Source organism: Capricornis sumatraensis, chromosome 18 (genome assembly GCF_032405125.1).
Source record: "Capricornis sumatraensis isolate serow.1 chromosome 18, serow.2, whole genome shotgun sequence".
NCBI lineage: Eukaryota > Metazoa > Chordata > Mammalia > Artiodactyla > Bovidae > Capricornis > Capricornis sumatraensis.
In genome coordinates, this window is record NC_091086.1 from 20,981,015 (window position 1) to 21,003,723 (window position 22,709).

General features: G+C 35.2%; 1 protein-coding gene across 1 annotated transcript in view; it reads left to right on the forward strand.

Annotated features, from left to right (window-relative positions):
- ADAMTS6 (ADAM metallopeptidase with thrombospondin type 1 motif 6) overlaps window positions 1-22,709 on the forward strand; it is a 277,466-nt gene that overhangs the window by 91,157 nt on the left and 163,600 nt on the right. The window contains exons 7-8 of the mRNA XM_068990700.1: window positions 16,522-16,565; window positions 20,595-20,700. Of these exons, the coding sequence (XP_068846801.1) occupies window positions 16,522-16,565; window positions 20,595-20,700 (150 nt within the window). The remainder of the gene's footprint in view (window positions 1-16,521; window positions 16,566-20,594; window positions 20,701-22,709) is intronic.

A 22,709-nucleotide genomic window follows, 5' to 3' on the forward strand; every position in this document is an offset into this window, starting at 1 on the left:
TGAATTTTATCTGGCTATATATACTTCCATCATAATAAAGTCCTTCCCAGTGGAAACCAGGTCAGTTTAATTTTCTTGGTATCTTATCTGATATAGCTCTACATATAATAAGGTCATTATGAAAGTGTTGTGGGTTTTTTTGTGTGTATTTATTAGTAAACTTATTCAAACAAATCTTGTTCTGTTAATTACAGAATGGAAGGCTTGCCTAGTAGAGAGCAAGGAAACTCAAATATTTATAATGTATTGTGATCCTGAAAGCTTTTTATTGTTTTCTGCAAAAGGAACTATTGGGAAAATTTTAACATAGCTCTTTGAGACCTTTGGAAATTATGAAAGCATTTTGGTCCATCATATATTCTCCCCTCTAGCTCCTGAGATGGACAGTTTGAGGCTGGGACCTGAAGGTGATAGAGCAAATTTGACAATATCTCTGTGATCATACTTTTTAAGAGGATGAATTTTGGCATTCCTTTTTTTTTTTTTTAAAGAATACCTCATCCCCCCTTACATACATGTAATGATTACTCATTTTAATATTCTTGATAAAATATTAGAAGTTGAAATTGGAGAGAAATATGGCAAGAGACGTCAATACCTTACTATATCAGAGTTAGAAAGTAGTGTTAGACTAAAATAATTTAGGTAATTGGAATATAGATTAGAAACTAGGATAATGAAATAATGTAGGGGACAGATATAAAGCAATGTGGTTAGAGATGAAAAATATCATGAACTCCAAAGGATAAGTAACTGAATTTAAGTAAAGTTAGAAGGCCCCTCAGTAGTAAAGAAATAATAAGGTTATTATGGGTCAACAATTATGGGTTAACATTATGTAATGTTGTGGTTAAAGCAAGCACATTATAAGGTCATATAAATAAGAATCAAAAATGTGGGAAACTTGAGATTATTTCCCCATTGTACTTGCCATGGTCAGAATGTTTTGAGAGCATTGTTTCTGGTTCTGGGCTCTACCACTAAAGAAGGACATGGAGAACTTGGAGGAAGTTCAGCGGGGGACCACAAAGATGATTAAAGGGTTGAAAGAGAAACCTAAAAGAAAAATTTTAAAGTAGCAGGGATTTTTATTATTCCAGATGACTTAGAGGTATTTAATTTATGCATTAAAGTATGGAGAACAGATTGTCTCAATCTTCACTGAAGGTCAAACAAGAAATCAATTTAAACTGTGTCATGGAGGGTTTAGATTAGATATGAGGAAAATTTTACAGATAGAATGGTGTAATAAATGACTATGGTATATGTGAAACCTTTTGCAACACTATAGATCCTTATTGATTACATCAAAGGGCATTTGAGGCATTTATGATCACAGTAGCTCATTAAGTAAGCCTGCGTTTTTTCGGTTTTTTGTTTTTTTTTCCCTAAGGAAAGTTAACAGTTAATTCTGACTTACGATCAGTCTTTTGGAAAATGTTTCTAATTGACTTGATAGAGGTAATATAATTCAAGTTATAATCAATTCTGTTAATAACAGTGTAGTATAATGTTCTGTTAAATCAGAACAGTCAATATGACCTCTTCGCCTACTTTGTTTAACTAGACCATGCTTTAGAAGGCAAATAACAGCTGTTCATTGGTTTTATTGTGAATATCAGTAAAAGAGAGAAATGATTAGTTTATCTTTGCACCTCAACTACTAAAGTACTGACAGACAGAACTAGACTATTGGTTGCTTGTGGCAGAAAAATTCTTCTCCCTATTGAGCAGTGCTTTACATGTATATTATGCTTTTCCTTTTTTGCTTTAAATAGCTTCTTTGGTTTTGAGGTTTTTGAGGAAAAAGACAAAATAAGCTATGTACTTTGTTTTAAGGCAGAGAGCTCTTGTGGTCTACCATGTTCCATAAAACTAAAAAGATGCTATAGTAAAAATATAGAAAGAAAAAACATTTTAGATGTAGTAAGTATGTAAAGTTATTTGTATAAAGTATCTTTATATTATAAATAATATAAAATGGACTGATGGATTTTTCATTGTTTATGAAGAGTTTTCATTCTAAATTGATATCAAAAGTAATTTTTTTCTTAGTACTAAAGAAAGCTGTATTTTTTTTTTACAGGCAGCTAATTAATTTTCCAACCAAAGAGAAATTTTATTTTTTAGAAAACCAGTCTTTTTTTTTGCATTCAACAATCTTATCCTTTTTTGTTCTAGGTGCTATAATGATTTTAAATATTTTAATATTGAAAGTATATGATATTGGGGGCTTCCCCAGTGGTCCAGTGGTGAAGACTGTACACTCCTACTGCTGGGGGTGTGTATTTGGCACTAGTTGTGAAACTTAATATGTGGATCCCACATATCAGTTCAGTTCAGTTCAGTCGCTCAGTTGTGTCTGCCTCTTTGTGACCCCATGAATCGCAGCACGCCAGGCCTCCCTGTCCATCACCAACTCCCGGAGTTCACTCAAACTCACATCCATCGAGTCAGTGATGCCATCCAGCCATCTCATCCTCTGTCATCCCCTTCTCCTCCTGCCCCCAATCCCTCCCAGCATCAGAGTCTTTTCCAATGAGTCAACTCTTTGCATGAGGTGGCCAAAGTACTGGAGTTTCAGCTTTAGCATCATTCCTTCCAAAGAAATCCCAGGAATGATCTCCTTTAGAATGGACTGGCATTTATTAATTAGATGAATTTAGATACTGTAGAACCTGGTGCTTAACCTTGGAGATTTAAAAAGCTGATTTTTGTCAGCATTTAATTCCACTTTTAAAGATTTACTCACAATTAACCAAACTTTTGAAACTGATCTATATGAAATAAAAATTCCCCATTTCTTATTAATTTGCAGTAACAAATATGACTGACAGTGAACTAAACTGTACAAGTTAACACAGCATTTTTCTTCCTTGTTGCTAAATCACATGAAAAGCTTAATCATAATCTGAGGACCATTTAATAATTTTGCTGTGATAAATATAAATATCCCAAGGATAAAAAAATCCATCAAATTCTCATCATTATTGTCTTTTGTTCTCTTTCTCCCTTTTTTTTTGGAGGAGTACAATGATGGGCAGATTTTATTATAATTCCTAAATACTGATGACAGTATTTGGGAAGAAAATGAAGTTTATATAAGTAATTATGGTGTAAAGCAGCAATGTAAAACATTGCTGTAATAATTAGATAAGGAATAGATCACATCAGGCATAATGTAGGATGAGATATTTGAAATGAGCTTAAAGTATCTCTAGAATTACACTATATAAAAGGGAGAGAATATTGCGTCATCAAAGTATGGGTTACAGGAAAATTGAGGGCCTTTTAAAAATATTTTTAAACTTATTTTGTAGTGAACTATAGCCAATTAACAATATTGTGATAGTTCCACATGAACAGTGAAGGGACTCAGCCATATGCATATATTTATCTATTCTCCCCCAAACTCTTGTCCTATCCAGGCTGCCACATAACACTGAGCTGAGTTCCATGTGCTTTGCAGTAGGTCGTTGTGGTTATCCATTTTAAATATAGCAGTGTGTACATGTCCATCCGAAACTCTCCAACTGTCCCTGCCCTCATCCTTCCCCCAGCAACCATAAGTTCATCCTCTAAGTCTGTGGGTCTCTTTCTGTTTTGTAAGTTCATTTGTATCATTTCTTTTTAGATTCCACATATGAGAAATGTCATATGATATTTCTCCTTCTCTATCTGACTTGCTTCACTCTGTATGACAGTCTCTAGGTCCATCCATGTTGCTGCAATTGGCATTGTCTCATTCTTTTTAATGGCTGATTAATAGTGCATTGTATATATGTACCACAGCTTCTTTCCCCATTCCTCTGTGGATGGACATTTAGCTTGCTTCCATGTCTTGGCTATTGTAAACAGTGCTGCCATGAACATTGGTGTGCATATATCCTTTGGATCATGTTTTTCTCTGGATATATGGCCAGGAATGGGATTGCAGGGTCGTATGGTAGCTCTAATTTTGGTTTTTTAAGAAACCTCCATATTGTTCTCCATAATGGGTATAGCAGTTTACATTCCTATCACTTTTTAGATAGTGGTGAATATCATGTCAAATTTAGCTAAAATAAAAGACGTATGTAGGGAGAAGTAAAATGTAGTTGTAGAAAGGTAAAGTGAGATTTTTGAGGGTCTTGAACTCCAAGCTAAAGTGTTTGGAATTTTTTGGAGACAATTGAGTTCTTGAGTGGGAGAATGGTATAAGCAGAGCTAAGCTTTAGGTATAATAATAATAATAATATATTAGGTAGAGTTGGATAAAAGATATTTGTATTCACCCCAACAAGAGATGCATAGCATATAAATTAGGGAGTTATGAATAGAGTTGAAACTCAAAGGAAGAATATAGCTAACCTGAGAAAAGGTCCTCTAGTCTGTAGTTATCCACTTCTTATTGAAAAACAAAGGAAAAGTAGAACACAATAATAACTAAAATGAAAAAGTTGAGTCCAATAAATTGTACTCCACTGATGTAAAAGAGTGAAAAGATTTGCTTTTTTTGGTAATGCAAAGAGTCGGACACGACTGAGCAACTGAACTGAACTGAACTGAACTGATTAATCTTTTACTGATCTTAGAAAAGCTTCTAAGCTTCTTCAGATGAGAAATATGTTAGTCTTGTCCATCTTTTTCCCTACCCCAACACATGGTAAACTCTCAGTAAATATTTGTTCAAAAAATGAATTAATTTTCTAAATTTATGAGAGAATCTTTTAGTAGATAGTTTTTTAAATGAATCAAACTTGTTCCATTATCTAGGCATTGCTATGTTAAATGTACCTTTAAAAAAATTGTGCTTCCCTGACAAACACACAAGAACTTCATTATTTAACTTTGTTTTAGTACCTTAAAATAACTTTCTCCTCAGTGGCAAGGGCATTGGGAAATATGCTTGTAGAAGCATAAACTGACAAATGAATAAATTTTCTCCTTGATTTTATTTCTAAATTATGATATATTATTTACCATGAATAAATTGTTTCTATATTTCTACACGTTCACAAAAATGGGATATTTTTCTAGAGGACATTAATTCTATAAACACTAAATACCTATTGTGTGCCAGGCCTTTTGCTGGGTACTGGGATACAGTAGTGAGCAAACAGTCTAGTCTCTAATCTCAAAGAATTTGCAATCTAGTGGGAAGACATACATATCAAAATACCCATCTGATGGAAAGGAAAAGGTATGGAAAGTTATGAAGGAAAAATTTAGGGAGTTCCACAGGTATTGATTAGGGAAACCTCATCTAGTCAGGGAAGACTTCCTTGAGGAACTGCACTGACTAGGAATTTGAAAGATTAGTAAGAGTAACCCAGCAAAGAGAGGAAGGTTGGTTGAAAAGTGTTGCAAATAGAGGGAAGAGCAAGGTCAGAGTTCGTGAAATGGGGGAAAATATGATATGTTCAGGAAACCAAAAGAAGACAAATACAACTTGATTGTAGAGAGGGGACAGAGGTAGACCTAAGGTTATTGAAGTGAGCAAGAATGAGATCATTACAATATGAATAATAATCCTTAAATGTGTTTCTTTTCTAGGATTTTAATATGAAAAAAATTATCAGATAAATGTGCCAAAACACAGTGATGTTCATTGCAGTTAAGTTTATTTCAGTGAAAACTTAGGAAAATTTATGTTTTTAATGGTAGAAAATTGTTTAAATAAATTTTGTTACAGTAGAATTTGATAAAGTCATTAAAATGATGTGCATATTTCTTTACTAACATAAAAATATGCTCAAAATATATTGTTAACTAACAGAATGCAAACAATGCAATATCCTGATTTTTGTGAATGTGTAGAAATATAGAAACAATTTATTCATGGAAAATAATATATCATGATTTAATGACAAAGCAATCAAGGAGAAAATTTGTTAGATAACCAGGAGATGTAGAAAGATTAAAATGCTATTGAGGATAGGCCCAGAGGACCAAAATGATAATCTTTTGAATTGAGGCTACTGGTGATTGTAAAGTAATGAAAATCCTGTGTTGGTAGGCCTTTTATAACTTACATATGAAAGTTTCAATCTTGTCAGGTCGATCAACATTTTGCTATAATAGTTGGGAGACTGTTGTGCAAAATCATTGTTTGCTAACTATTTTTATGCTTCCCAATAGAAAAATCCTAGTAGACTGAATGGAAAATTCATATTATAATGTGAATAACCAGAGTTGTGTTTTACAGTTTAAAGGTAAATCTTTATTTCATCCCATGAGCAAAAACATGGGTAACCTCTGACATAAGACAGAAATTAGTAGCTAAATATGTCTAATATTTATTAAACAAATAACTGACGTATCTTTGAGGACTAATGTATAAGGTATTCACATAATAATAATTATGTCCCTTTATCAGATAATACACGTATGGTTGTTTGCGTTTTAGGAGTTCAAAAATGTTAGCAAGTAACTTTTCCAAGATAATTAAGGTCATTTGGATACAGAGATAAGTATTATAAAACATGTAACTTGGGGGAAAATATAACTTAAGCAGTGAAGTTCATAAATTGAATCAAATTTGCTGTTTAAAGTACTGTTGTAGACTGAATGTGGTCCCCTAAAATACATATGTCATCATCTTAACCCCCAGGGTTATAGTATTAGGAGGTAAGACCTTTAGGAAGTAATTAGATTAGATGAGATTTTGAGGGTAGGGCCCCATGATGAAATTGATGCCCTTATAAGATGGCAATACCAGAGCCCCCCCTCTCTCTCTGCCATGTGAGGACACAGTAAAGAGGTGGCTGTCTGTGAGTTGGTAAGAGGGCCTTCACCAGACCTAGGATCTGCCAGCACCTTGATCTTGGACTTGCTCGCTCCAGAAATATGAGAAATAAATATTTGTTGATAAAGCCACTCAGTCTCTGGTATTTTGTTACATAGCCCAAGCTGACTAATTACGCAGTTGGTACTGAGAAGTGGGGTAGGTTTAAAACTTGGTAGTGTGTAAAGACTGAAAAACTTGTAAGGTGCCTGCTAGAAGCGGAGAAGGCAATGGCACCCCACTCCAGTACTCTTGCCTGGAAAATCCCATGGACGGAGGAGCCTGGTAGGTTGCAGTCCATGGGGTTGCTAAGAGTCGGACACGACTGAGCGACTTCACTTTGAGTTTTCAGTTTCATGCATTGGAGAGGGAAATGGCAACCCATTCCAGTATTCTTGCCTGGAGAATCCTAGGGACAGGGGAGCCTGGTGGGCTGCCATCTATGGGGTCACACACAGTCGGACACAACTGAAGTGACTTAGCAGCAGCAGCAGAAGAAGAAGCTTAGTTGCTATGCAGGGGCTTTACAGGTGATTCTGGTGAGAGCTCATAAAAGGAGGATAGTTAGTTATAGAGAAAGCTTCAATGTTCTTAGAGAATACACAATCGTGAGCAGAATGTTGATAAAAATATGGATGGAAAGACCATTTTGGCGATGTCTCTGTCAGAAGTGAGGGTTATTGGATAATGGAGGAAAGGTGAATCTTACTGAAACTTGTCATAAAGTGGCAAAAAAGCTTGGCCAAATTATGTTTGTGTTCTAGTGTTTTGTAGAAGGTAGAACTTGTGAGAAAAGAAATTGGATATTTAGCTGAGAAGATTTCTAAGCAAAGCATTGAAGGAGTGCCTTAGTTCCTCCTAACTGCTTACAATAAAATATAAGGAGAGAAAGGAAGAAGGAAGTATTAAACAGAAAAGAATCTGGACTTCAAGATTTGGAAAATCCTCATCCTGTCCAGATTGCAAAAAGTGAGGAAACGTGTTCAAAAGAGAACAGTCAGTGTGTGGCTGACTGAACCATTTGACAAGGAGAGTAGTGTGGTTCTGAGCTACAGACCTCTTCAGCCATCTAAACAGTCAGGAATAGAAATGGGATTATACTAGGAAAAAATTGCCAGCTGGGACAAAAGGAAACAGAAAATAGGATGGAATGAAAGAAAGCTGTGAATGTGAATTATCTTTCAAGAAAATGGAAGAAAGACCCTAAAGACAATTCAGAGACCAGCAGGGCTGCTACTCCCACCACAGGCCCAGACTGTGCAGCCTGGGAAACAAGACTGCCTCTACCTAGTTTCAAAGGGCAAGACTTTGCCCTGCAGAGCTGCATGGGAGGGCCCTCACAGAAAGCTGAGTGGATGAAGCCAAGTGGGCAACACTCTGCCAAGCTGAAGGGGTGAGGCCACCTCAGGAAGCCATGGGATGATACCACCACCCCAGTGGTTCTAGAAGGGAGAACATCATATCAGAGAGCATTATCCTCAAGCCTTAAGGTCTAATAGCATTTGCTTTCTACATTTTAGATTTACTAGGGACCTATCACCCCCTTCTTCATTCTGATTTCTACCTTTTGGAATAAGAACATCTATTCTAGGCCTGTCCCTCCATTTGGAAACACATAACTTTTCTGATTTCAAAAGTTCACAACTGAAAAGGAATTTTGCCTCAAGATGAATTATGCCTAGAGTCTCACCCATATCTGATTTAGCCAATACTTAGGTAAGACTCTGGACTTTAGAGTTGATACGGGGATGCAGTAAGACTTTTGAGGTTGCTGTGATAGAATGAACATATTTGGACATGAGAAGGACATAAATTTGGGGCACAGAGGTGAAATGTTATGGACTGAATGTATATCCCCCCTGGAGTGCTGTAGTCCATGGCCATGGGGTCGCAGAGTCGGACGTGACTGAGCCACTGAACCACACCCCCGATTCCAGTGTTGAAGTCCTAATCCCCAGTATGATGATATTTGAAGGTGGAGCCTTTGTGAAGTAATTAGATTTAGTTGAGATCATGAGGACCGAGTCCTCATGATGGGATTAGTGCCCTTATTAGGAGAGGAAGAGACACAGAGCTCTCTGTCTCTGCATGAGAGCAGGCACCAAGGAAAGGTCATGTGCACACGGTGTGTACAAGCTAGAAAGTGGGCTGTCATCAGACAGTGAATCTGCAGCCACCTTGACCTTGGAATTCCCAGGTTCTCAAATATACTAGATTAAAATAACTTTTCTCATTTTATTACAATTGTTTTTAGAACTGAGATAATTTTTTTTACAATGAGCCTTAGCACATGAAAAGAAAGCTGAAAAGTGCTGTGTCACCATCAGTTGGCTTTTGCCACCACATCTAAGAGAACAAAATGAGACAGCACAGTACATAGGACATTCTGTTTGGAAGTTAGTCTGTGATTTGGTGTTAAACAAATGAGACTCAAGGTTTAGATTTTGAATCATTTCACTTTCAAAAGTAAATCATTGAAAGGAATGCTTCTTTGCAATGATTGTTTCACTTGCATAAGAATGGATTGTAGTTTTTGAAGAAAGGTCTGAAGAACCCACCCAGGTATTACATCACTGTAAGGTAGTGCTATATTGTACAGATCTTAAAATGGAGCTTCATGATACATTTTGGTCAGTTTCCTCTGATAGCCCTGTCTAGCCAAAGTGATTAGGAGATTAAACAGTTTAAAGTATCCACAGCAGAAAAGTATACCAGTGTTATAGTAACAGATATTTAGCTAACTCTGGTTTTGATCTTGCTCAGTCAATTCACCCTGATGAATTGAGGGTAAGGAAGTGACAATGTGTGCATTCATCTACTCATTCAAAAAGATCCCTGATTTCCTTTAGGTATCTGGCTTTATCTAGAATCCTTTTGATCACTTTTCTTAGCTCTTTTTCACCTGCCTTGATTGAGCCCTTTATTATTCTTTCATGAAAAGAAAACAAAGAAAAAAGTACCATAGTGAAAAAGTGCTATTTTTCTATCTAGATTCAGAATCTGGAAAACCTTTTTCTAATTGTATTTTAGCTTTTCTTTCACTACTTAGGACTCCAGTGTATTTCTTAGCTTAGCCTGTAGTTTAGACAAAGGCCCAAGTTTGGGGACTCCTGCCATATTTGGGTTGGTCAGGATTTATTAGAGATTGATAAGGGTGCTGAGAGTATTATTGTGTTACTTTATCACCCCTTCCTTCCATCAGCCAGGAATTTTTATTGTCAGACTGACCTAAGCTAATATGATCAGGCGTACTCTTAGGGTTTGGTGAGTGTATGGTATCAACTGAATGAAGGGAAGTTTTAGATCAAATTTCATTAAGCATACAAATATAAAGTAAGCAAGGAGTCAAAAAATAGTTCATACTCCTTGTGTTTAATGTTGGATGACATTTCGGCTGTTTTGGTACTCTCTGTATGAAAAAATGAATTGCATGTGTGCATGAACATATTTTAGGGGCAGAATTCTATTACTCTTAGAGTTGTCACTTAGCGCTGTAATACTCAAACCACTGAGTAGACACACAAGACAAATCTTAGAATCTTTACCCTAGTGTACAGCCTGCAAAGTTTGCTGAATTATTGTAAGTGTTCATGAAGAGCAGTAGAGTACTTCTGTGATCTTTCAGCCAGTCTACAGATCTGGAGCATCATTGATTTTCTTTTTTTTTTTTTCAATGAAAAACGTGTTTTCAGCATTTGTTGTTGCTTTTAGTTGCTAAGTCATGTCCGACTCATTGCAACCTCATGAGCTGTAGCATGCCAGGCTTCTTTTTCCATCACTGTCTCCATGAATTTGCTCAGATTCATGTCCATTGAGTCAATGATGTCATCCAGCTAGCTCATCCTCTGTCACCCCTTTTTCCTCTTGCTCTCAGTTTTTCTCAGCATCAGGGTATATTCCAGTGAGTTAGCTCTTTGCATCAAGTGGCCAGAGTATTGGAGCTTCAGTTTTAGCATCAGTCCTTCCAATGAATATTCAGGGTTGATTTCTTTTAGAATTGACTGGTTTGATCTCCTTACAGTCCAAGGGACCCTTGAGTCTTCTCCAGCACCACAGTTCGAAAGCGTCAATTCTTTGGCTCTCAGCCTTCTTTATGGCCCAACTCTCACATCCATACGTGACTACTGGAAAAACCATAGCTTTGACTATGTGGACCTTTGTCAGCAAAGTGATGTCTCTACTTTTTAAAACACTGTCCAGGTTTCTTTAAAAAAAAATTTTTTTTTAATTGAAGGACAATTGCTTTAAAGAATTTTGTTGTTTTCTATCAAAGATCAACATCAATTAGCCATAGATATACACATGTCCCCTCCCTCTTGAACCTCCCTCCCATTTCCATCTTCATCTCACCAATACAAAGCCCCTGTTTGAGTTCCCTACGTCATACAGCAAATTTCCAGTGGCTATCTGTTTTGCATATGGTAATGTAAGTTTCCATGTTATTCTCTCCATACATTTTACCAGTATCTAGATTTGACATAGCTATTCTTCCAAGGAGCAAGTGTCTTTTAATTTTGTGGCTGCAGTCACCATCCGCATTGATTCTGGAGCCCAAGAAAATGAAATCTGACACTGTTTCCACATTTTCCTGATCTATTTGCCATGATGTAATAGGACTGGATGCCATGATCTTAGTTTTTTGAATGTTGAGTTTTAAGCCAGCTTTTTCACTCTCCTCTTTCACTTTCCTCAAAAGGCTTTTAGTTCCTCTTCACTTTCTGCCATTAAAGTGGTATCATCTGCATATCTGAGGTTATTGATATTTTTCCTGGCAATCTTGATTCCAGCTTGTGATTCATCTAGCTCAGCATTTCAAATAATGTATTCTGCATATAAGTTAAATAAGCAGGATGACAATATACAGCCTTGACATACTCCTTTCCCAATTTTGAACCTGTTTGTTGTTCCATGTCTGATTCTACCTGTTACTTTTTGACCACAGACAGGTTTCTAAGGAGGCAGGTAACATGTATTAAACATTAATTAGGCTAGTTATCAGTTATCTCTTGTGTTGATAATCAAAGGCCCGTATAGCCAGAATGCTTTCTGATTAAATCTTGGCTAAACAGAAATTTATTAGGCTTCCCTGGTGCCTCAGACAGTAAAGAAATCTGCCTGCAGTGTGGGATACCCAGGTTCAATCCTTGGGTCAGGCAGATCTCTGGAGAAGAGAGTGGCAACCCACTCCACTGTTCTTGCCTGGAATTTCCATGGACAGAGGAGCCTAGTGGGCTACAGTCCACAGGGTCACAAAGCGTCAGATATGACTGAGCAACTAACACTGAGGGAGGATGTAATAGAGTATACATTGCCTGGATAGTTCTGTCGTTGGAGCATCAGACTTTTAATCTGAGGGTCCAGGGTTCATGTCCCTGTTCAGGTGCTAAGGCCTCATTTTTTTTTTTTTAAGAGACTTGTAGCTCAAACGGTAAAGAATCTGCCTGCGAGGCAGAAGACCAGAGTTCGATCCCTGGGTTGGGAAGTTCCCCTGGAGAAGGGAATGGCAATCCACTCCAGTATTCTTGCCTGGAGAATTCCATGGACAGGGCTACAGACTGTGGGGTTGCAAAGAGCTGGACATGACTGAGCAACAAACACACACATAGTAAAAAGAGTAAAAATCATTGTATTCTCCCCCACTCTTCTACCTCCCACTCTCAGATACCCACCATTTATTTACCTTCCACACTTATCTGTATGCAAACTTAATCTGTATACACATTCATATAAACATACTTGAAAATGTTTCCTGTTGTTCAAACTTAAGTTTCTTTTGCCTATAGGAAAAAAAAAAATCTGTTTGGCATTCAGAGTATTTAATACTGTATCCTTCCCACAACAACTCCCCAAATTCGTATTCTGATATTTTACCCTATACTTTGAGTGTTTCAGCCTCTCTGAATTTTTCATGGTTCCCTGCACATGCCATACCCTTTCCAAACTCTGCTTCTTTGACTATTTTATTATATACCTAGAATGCATTTACTTTTCTGTTTTATCTGGCTAGATCTTTGAAATCCATTTCAGATGTTATGTCCTATATGCATCTGTTTCCTAGTTTTCTATTACGGAATCATTCCTTCATCTGTATTTCCACAGTATTTTGTTTATAACTTGATTGTGACAATAATCTTAATTATAATAGCTAGCAAGTATTAGCTCTATTGTGTGTAAGTTTAGCTTTTTAACATTTATTTAATCATTTTTTCACATTTTGTAACTTATCTGCTTATGTGTCTTTTCCCAAATAGACTATAACTTACTTGTTCATCTTTAGGTTTAAGTATATGGCACTATATCTGGGCACATGATAGGTACTCAGTACATCTGTATATAAAAGAATGAATGTAAAAATGTTGCCTTTAGTACTTGATATTATAGGTGAAGCATAGGTCATAATTGTTCTCTGTGAGTATAAAACAGAGAAGGATAGAGTATGAATTGAATGAAGAAGCCAATAAGAAATTATGTCTTTTCTCTATAGAATGGCTTATAGAAAAATTCTATAGATATATTAAAGGATTGGAGAAAGCTGAAGAAAATGCAAATAGAAATATCTTAGTCTAGGATGCTTTAGCTTTTATTATTGGTATCTTTAGCCTTTGTGTAAGTATTTTTGCAGTCATGACAGAATGAAATAATATTCATCTACTGCAATATAAAGGGTATAGGCAAAATGAGAACAAGAAAAGAAGATAAGAAAGGACTGCTAAGAGGTGGAAATATAAGTTGTGTTTGTCTGTGGCTTTTCAAATTTTTTGCTTAATTTGACCCCTAAAATAATTTTGAGAAATTATATACCACTTTGCATATTTTAAATCTAAAATACTTTTAATTGCAAGTTTAAGTAGCTACAGAGACTATAGCTAAAAACATATATTGTGTAAATGCTTCAAATAAATGTTTTCAAAACTTTGGAGGTGCCTACTTCATTGTCATAAAAAAATGTCTACATAAAATCTAACTGGCTACATCATTCCCAGCTTCCAAATTACTTAGCTAAGTCAGACTTTGATGTCTTTATTTTTTAGATCAAATCAGCCTGTTAATACACTCCATGGCAACCATCTCACTTCTGAATTCTAATTATGAGATAGATAGATTTACTAATAAACAGTCAGATAGACTGACAGACACAGGATCTTCCCAGGATGAAACAAGCATCATCCCCTTCAGTTTTTCTTGCTTTTCACATAAAGGATTATCCTCTAGGATCAATGCATTCTTGAATTATCCACTTGCATTATGCTCTGGAAACTTTTATCCCCAGGGGAACAATGCACGGTGACAAGGTTTGGGACGGGTGAGAAGTATGCTTTCTTTTTTTTGTAAAGTAGAAACAGGCCAATTATGAAAAGTGAAAGAGGGACAGAATATTGGTGACTTGCAGATGCATTTTCAGCAAACCAACTTTAGATAGGGGTACAAATGGAAATTGCAATAACCTCAGATATGCAGATGACACCACCCTTATGACAGAAAGTGAAGAGGAACTAAAAAGCCTCTTGATGAAAGTAAAAGAGGAGAGTGAAAAAGTTGGCTGAAAGCTCAACATTCAGAAAACGAAGATCATGGCATCTGGTCCCATCACTCCATGGGAAACAGATGGGGAAACAGTGGAAACAGTGTCAGACTTTATTTTTGGGGGCTCCAAAATCACTGCAGATGGTGACTGCAGCCATGAAATTAAAAGACGCTTACTCCTTGGAAGAAAAGTTATGACCAACCTAGATAGTATATTCAAAAGCAGAGACATTTGTTTGCCGACTAAGGTCCGTCTAGTCAAGGCTATGGTTTTTCCAGTAGTCATGTATGGATGTGAGAGTTGGACTGTGAAGAAGGCTGAGCGCCAAAGAATGGATGCTTTTGAACTGTGGTGTTGGAGAAGACTCTTGAGAGTCCCTTGGACTGCAAGGAGATCAGCCCTGGGATTTCTTTGGAAGGAATGATGCTAAAGCTGAAACTCCAATACTTTGGCCACCTCATGCAAAGAGTTGACTCATTGGAAAAGACTCTGATGCTGGGAGGGATTGGGGGCAGGAGGAGAAGGGGCCGACCGAGGATGAGATGGCTGGATGGCATCACTGACTCGATGGACGTGAGTCTGAGTGAACTCCGGGATTTGGTGATGGACAGGGAGGCCTGGCGTGCTGCGATTCATGGGGTTGCAAAGAGTCGGACACAACTGAGCGACTGAACTGAACTGAACTGAACTGATAAATGGAAATTAATGATTTGGAAATAGGCTCCGTTTAATAGGTAATGCATTTGTATCTGCGTTACCAATGAGAGATGTGTTTACATTGTGTTGAAGACTGCTGGTTTGGGTGGTGTCTATGTAATGTCATAGGCATTACACATATAATCACAAGATAAATTGATTGTGACACCCAGAATATATTTTCTGGTGCTTTGATAAGTACACCAAGTACCCTCTCTCTTATATTCAAGTGTGTACTAGATACTGATATCTATCTTATATTTAGGAGTGTACCAGGTACTGCAATCCTGTGGTTTACTTATTACAGGAAAAGAGAGGGCATGAATGTGTGAATGGTCAGAAGATAAAGTTATGCAAGAAGAGAAGAAATCCCTTTTCTCAAATATAAAGTCATCAAGATCAAGATTTTGAAATTCAAAAGTAGGCAAAGGAATCTTCAGGGATTTTAAGGAAATAACCAATGGTATAATATTTGTTTCTTGAAAACACATTTTGATATAATGAACAAGAATGAGACTGATTATTAACCCCTTCTTCAAGTGATATGGACTAACCATTTATATACAATTAAAAAAAAAAACTTTTCCAACTTAGATTTTCCTGTAGTTGGTGAAAGTTTATTCTTTTTTCCAAAAAAGCTTTTCCTTTCTAGCATAAATTGTAGGCAAACAAAAATGTTCAGTCTTTTTAACTTTATTTTTTATTTTCATTTTAGTAGTTTGAGTACTTTTGATTTTAGAGATTCAATTAAAAAGATATATAAAAGTACTTAAATGTCTGCATCAATATTGATTTAGCATTCTAAATGTAATATACATTAAAATATGGAGTATTATAGATTCTATTTTTTATGTTGAGTTTTAATGTAGTACAACATTGGAATAAGTATCTGACCAACATTAGGAAAGGTTTCTATTGAGCTATTTTTTTAGTTCTTTGTAAAATGTTTATATTTTAAATGTTTTGATATACTAAATTATTGATATACAACTAGGAAAGCCAGATGATATCAATTTTATTCCCATTGTTGTTTAGCCCTATTTTTTTTTTTAAAAAAAAAACAAGAACCTGTGTTAGAGTTGAAGGAATTCCAAATATTGCTTGTAGCTCAGAAGTATAAAATACCATCTGTGGCTATAATAAAAAAAATGTTCCAGCAGGTCCAAAAGATATTGGGAATAAAAAGCCACCCATTTGCTTTTTGTAGAAGCAGTAGCATTCTGCAGACAAGCTATTCTAGCTTCAAAACAGTATGGTAGATGGTTTTATGGAACTTGCAATTACAGAAATCCACTTTAACCTTTCTTTCTTACTGGCAGGTGTCCCACTGGCTTGCAGCCAGAGGCTGTGAGTGTAGTACAGCCGGCGTGTCCCCCAGAGTGCTGAAAATGCCGACACTCCAGCTGGCTGCTTATAATTGCACTGATTTTGGTCTGACAACCAAAGCTCCATGAAAGAAATGTGATGAATATACAAAACATTTAAAAAATTTGATCAGATTACAAATTTCATTTCTCTTTTTTCTCCTCTATAGATATGATATCTGCACTTATAAAAATAAGCCCTGTGGAACACTGGGTAAGTTTTTTTATAAAGGGAGGATAGTTCAGATTGTCTTTTTGGTCCAATAGTTTTAGTTTTTAATCATTATTAATTTGGTGATTTTCATTTCTGGCACATCTGAAATTATTCCTATAAAGTATTAAACCAGACCTTTGTGGATATGTCACTGATTAGGAAACAAGTAGAATGATGATTAAAAACAAATTAGAAGGTGTTTCAAAATCATCACACAGTAATACTAAATCAAAAGTTACCACTCATTTTCATATAATCCATCTCTGTAATGTATTTTCCAAAAATATTGAGAGTTTGAGGGCAAATTAAAGCACCTTCAAATCTCAGGAAAGGAAAGGAAAAAGAAACTTGGGAGATACTTCATGCAGAGACATTAAGAACAGTACTTCTTTTGGTCCCAATTTGTGGAAAGATTATGTCCTCATAAATTAATATATTATTGGAAAATTTTATTACCTGTACAGAAAAAAAATCCAATTTTGTAAAATATTATAGCCAGACTTGGAGAGAGAGCAGAATTATCTTCCTTGTTCTTCCTAAATATCACATTTTTAAGGCAGTTCTATACTAGTCTACAATTTAAAAAATTATGCATTGTTGCGGAGCATAACTTCATAGTGGTTAAATGTTAACTGCAAATACAAAGGAGGGAAAATGGTAGCTTTCAAGTCAACTAAATTGTTAAGCAACTAGAATTATTTTAAGTAAAAAAGGAGCCTTTTCTATGTTTTCTCTTTTTTCAGTGTCATAGTGCTAGAGGTTAAGCAACTGAAGGTGAATTCTCTAGATTCTCTGACAAGTCTCACTTTTCTTATCTGTAAAGGAGTAGTTATAAATCTGTTCCTGTGCACTTCATGAGAATTTTGAGATCAAATTTAAAGTAGAGGTGGGAGAAAAGGTATTAACCTCACTTCCTGAGGAGGTCAGTTAAATACCCCTTTAGAAATTAAAATTTCTCTTGATGATTTTACCTGCCTTCCCAGGCTTCTCTTTCACCATTTCCCTCAGGCCATTTCCCTCAGGATTTATGGTGAAAGAAGAAATCCCAGTTTGCCAATGACAAGTATTATGGTGGAGAAGTTTGCTAGTTAAAATCATAACAGAGAAAGAGCTCTTTTTTCTGAGAAAGCTCACATCAGAAAGGTTTTCTTCATAGTGTGTTATGTTAACAAGACCAACAATAATCCAAAGGAAGGGAACCTGAGCTAAAAACCAACCACTGGCTTTGACAGTTTTAGTGCATTACCTTTTACAGTTTATTTAGCTCTTTGTTCTTCAATTTCCTTATCTATGAAGTTAAGAGTAATATCTGCCCTTATGCTGCAAGGATATTGTTAAAGTCACTTAAGGAAATATAAGGGTGTTTACTATAGAAATGAACTGGTATTATTTAATGTAGAAATTATCTGTACAGTTTAACTTATTCCCTCCATTATTGTGTAGATTCTATAAGTCTTTATTAAGTACTTAATCAGTTTTAGGTACAGTATCCACTAAGTCCCAAAGAGGATACCAGCTACAGCTTGTATTCTCTAGTGTATATATTTTGAGGAAATAAATACGTATAGCTATATTCATATGTAGGATCTGTACATTCTTCATTGGGACATAAATAACGCTGCCTAATGCTTTAGTATATTTTAAGGTCCAGAATCAATATATTATGTCAATGTATTTTCAATCATAATATAAATTATATTTGTCTAATTATAAACTATTATAAATTATTTTTATACTATCTCTTATGCTGAAAACTGAATGAACTGCATTATATATACATGTGTTGAATTTAATATGTGGCAAATATGTTATCAGCACAGTTGATCAGTTTTTTTTCTTTTTGAGTGGTCTTTTTAACTTTCATATTGGTTTTATCCCAATTCTTGGATATTGTCTTGCTTAGTACTGCTGGTGACTAATTGTGACATGGCTAAGTAGATTTAAGCATGCAAACTGGCCATCAAACTGAGGAAATCTAAATGACCTGATGGTAATCAAGCCCTTATTAACAAAATCACACATAAAAACTGACAGCTTTAATTTTACAAGAAAAGAAAAAATGGTGGGGAGTTGTAAACAATATATTAGCATCTAAATTCTTTATTTTAGTTAAGATATACCTTGTATTTTCAATAAATCGTAGTTATTTCCCAGAACTGTTCTTTCTTAGATTGTTCTTTTAGTAGAGCTAACAATTTTATAGCAGATGCAGAAGTAAATCTGTGCTTGCAAATACACCCTGGGGAGTCATTTAGAATTCTCAATTAAAAATAGGGCTATATGGCACATACCAAACAAGAACAACAATAACAACAAAAAGATAACCTGTTGAGTAATATATTTGGGGAATATAAATGCTGTTAATTTAGCAATAAATATTAGCAATTTTTTAAGCCAGATTTCATAAAGCTCAAAAGAGAAACAATATTCAAATAGAGTGGCTTTATTTTTTCCATATTATGGATCGTATTGAACCCAATAGCTTAAAAAAGATAATGGACTGCAAAGTTTTTTGTAGTTTCCCTCCCTCTCTTTTTCTCTGTGGAGTTTAGTAGTAATAGTCATTAAATTTTTTTTTGATTAACCAAAAAAAAACAATTAAGTCATCTTGCCCAACTAATCTCTTTTTTACTTCCTCTTCTTCAAGTCCCAAGACTTCTAGTTGAATGGAAGAGCAGGACAAAGGTATCACTATTAACTCTGTGAGACAGAAATTACTTCCTTCCCCAATTCCTGGCTACCCCCCAACATAAAACAGTAAGAAAAGCAAACGGTCTATTAGCAAATCCAATACTAACCTCAACTTTGTTCCAATATGGTAGTAAGTGTTGATATTTCATATTAATTGATACAATAGAAATGCAATTTTAGAGTTTTCTTGTCAATAAGAATATGAATTGGATAGCTTTTACTGTTCCAGATTAGTGCAACTGGGATATTGTTCCTAACACAGAACATTGTTTATTGCATTCAGTAAATATTAATTGAATTAGATTGAAATCACTTTTCATGGGAAGATAATTATTAATACCTGGGTGATGATAGTAGACTCCTAATATATGAAATATTTTTTTTTACTCTTTCTTCACTTTATTCTAAATAACCTAAGTACATATGTGTGTTAAGTATGACTTGGCATCTATTTCCTTATAATACATGAAATTTTATCTTTCACACAATTTTTTTTTCTTTCTCAGCACTGTTTTAAAGTTATGGACTAATCACAAAGCATGGTATTCATTTGAAAATAAATATTAAAATTTTTACATGGTAAAATTCCCAAGAGAAAAATGCCTTCAGTAACATAACATTTCACCAGAATCAGTGAATTAACACCATAGTTTTTGCTTTATTACTAAAACTCTACTTCATTTAGGGGAATGAGAGAGGGGACAGCCACACTGAATGTGTGAATGACTTTCTGTCCATTAAAATACTTAAAGAAATTGTTGCATCACTTGCAGGACTAATTTCAGAAAATTTTTTTTAAAAAAATGCAAAAACCTCACATCTTTAACAGTTCTTTTTTCTGTTTTGAATCATTCATTTATGTTTTTATAAAAATGTCATTTTAAAAAACCATTTGGGATTCCCTTTTTTTGGTAACTAAAAAGTTGCTTGTATATTTTTATGAACCCACTAAACTTAAACAGATCTCTTTAGAAAAATAATGTGGATATATTTTGCTTTCTACAGCCTGAAGAATGTTAAAATAGAAATGCTTTCTTGAATTCCCTCTTCTGGCTCAAGTTACTAGGTGGTCCCAAGTTACCAGAAGTAAAATTTATAAATCTAACCCCTAGTCTAGACATTTTCCAGCACTGACTGCAGTTCAAAAAATATTAATGTCTAGCCGGCAAAGTGAAACTCCCCCCAGTGATTTTGCAAATGACTAGAAAGTTAACCTTTTGCCAACTGCTCCTTCTGTGCATGGAGGTTATTAAAAAGAATCCAGGCATTTATAAGTATGGGCTTTTTAAGACTGAAACACCTTGGCTTGACCCTTTGTGTCTCCTTCTGTTTATTCAGGCTTGGCCTCTGTGGCTGGAATGTGTGAGCCTGAAAGGAGCTGCAGCATTAATGAAGACATTGGCCTGGGTTCAGCTTTTACCATTGCACATGAGATTGGTCACAAGTGAGTGAGTTTAAGAAAATCAAAATAAATTTTAGAGCTCCACGTTTTTGAGCAATTCATAAATAACTACTGTGTGAAATGCCCGTACTCAACCATATTTTATGCCTTTTTGTCTGATTTCAATAGAGAGTGTTATCATTTAAGGTGTTGGGATAAATCATCTTAAGAATTGGAGATTTGTTAAATAGTCTCTCTGATTCAGTGATTAGTGTCCTCAGAGTAGTGAATGCACTACACTCAAGTTTTTTTAATATACATTTGAAACAGTTTAGCTTTATCATGATCCACTCAACACCCAATTTCTCACAGTCAAATTGTTTAAATGATCTTTCATTTCCTTAAGTGACAATACATATATATTTAAAAATCATTATTGACATCATTACCATAAAGTGAACTTTGATTTTTCACTGTTCATACATCTATGAGCATGGCCTTTTCTAGGTTTGTGTAATTACTGCTGTGCAGTTTGCATTTTCAGGTGTACTTCTGTGTCAGTAAATAACAAAATCCTGATATTACAGGAGTAGTGAGATATTATTCTCACTACTTTTTAGGAGGATCTGGAGTTTTCAATATTTGTTTTCAATAAATCTGTGCCAAAAACTATCCTATGACTTTCCCCTCTCCCAACCCACCACCCAGTCGCAATAAAACCCTTACTTTATTTCAAGCAACAGGCAACAGTAAATGTAAAAGCTTGCTGATGTGGAGGGAGAGAAGTTTGAATGCTTTAAAAGGATAGTCAAACATTTTAAACTAAAAGAAGCAGGCTGTTTGCAAGAACTTCTGATGCTGATTGGTATGCCTTAAGTTTTTTACAGTCTGCCTTTTTGGTAGAAAAATGGATGGGGGAAAAGAACAAACAAAATGAATGTTTATTGTATACTTGCCTCAGAGGTCATTCCTGAGATAAATCTGTAATTCATTTTTTTCTCCCTAAGTGAAGAGTAAAATTGGGTCAGTCTCTTGCATTACTTTGAAAGTTTCAATTTAAAGTTTACCACATTGGTATTGATTTATGTGTGAATTCAAGTAACCATCAAGTTTCAAACCTGACTTAATTCAGACACAAGGAAAGTCAGTATTACACTTTTAATGAAGTCCTAAAAATATTGGTATTCTAGTTTCCATTGCAATAAACAGCAGGGAAACAAAAGGGAAAAGCCCTCTTAACCAGGCAGTTTATCTTGAACTCACTTAAAAATCTGACTCATTAATGACTGTCATAATCTTATACAACCAGACTGAATTTAATAGGGTCTTTTAGGTTCAATTAAATTGAAAGGTTAGGACAAGTAACATGCAGCAGATGAATAATGTGTCAATGAGGGCACTATTACCTCATGCAACCACAAGTTAGTCAATGTCAACATATGCATTACAAGCCCTGTTCTTATATGCACTTAAATAGGCAAGGTGAGGGTTCATCTCTTTTGTATTTTTTATTAGAGTCTAACTGAGCTACTCTAAGCTTATTAGATTTTTTTTGGTGACCTTATGGATAATTCCTTGTAATTCTTCCTAAGATGAATGGTTTGTACCTTATGTAGAAGAAATGTAAAAGAGAAGTAGAATATACCTCTTAAGATATATGTGCCTTGGAGTAACTATTTCACAGCTAATTCTTGTTTGATAACATGAGGGAAAATTGAGGGGAATCCACAAAATGCTTTATATTGAAAGCCAGAATGCTTCAATTCAAAAATGTTATTTGAAACACTAGAAATTAGTTTTCTTTCCATGTTGATTCCTATATCACTATCACCTTATCCCTTTATCTTCAGACAACTAAGTAGGGTTTACTAAACATACCCCCTATTCATGGATGAAAATTCTTTTACTTGCTTCTAAGATCATAGGGTTGAACTTTAAGGAATTTAGCAAGTCAACTGTGGTACAACTCATGTCATTATTAAAATAAAGTACTGAAACAAAATAATATGGTAAATATATCAGGTACTTTTCAGAGTATAATGTGCTCTATATAGAGTATAAGACAAAAGTTT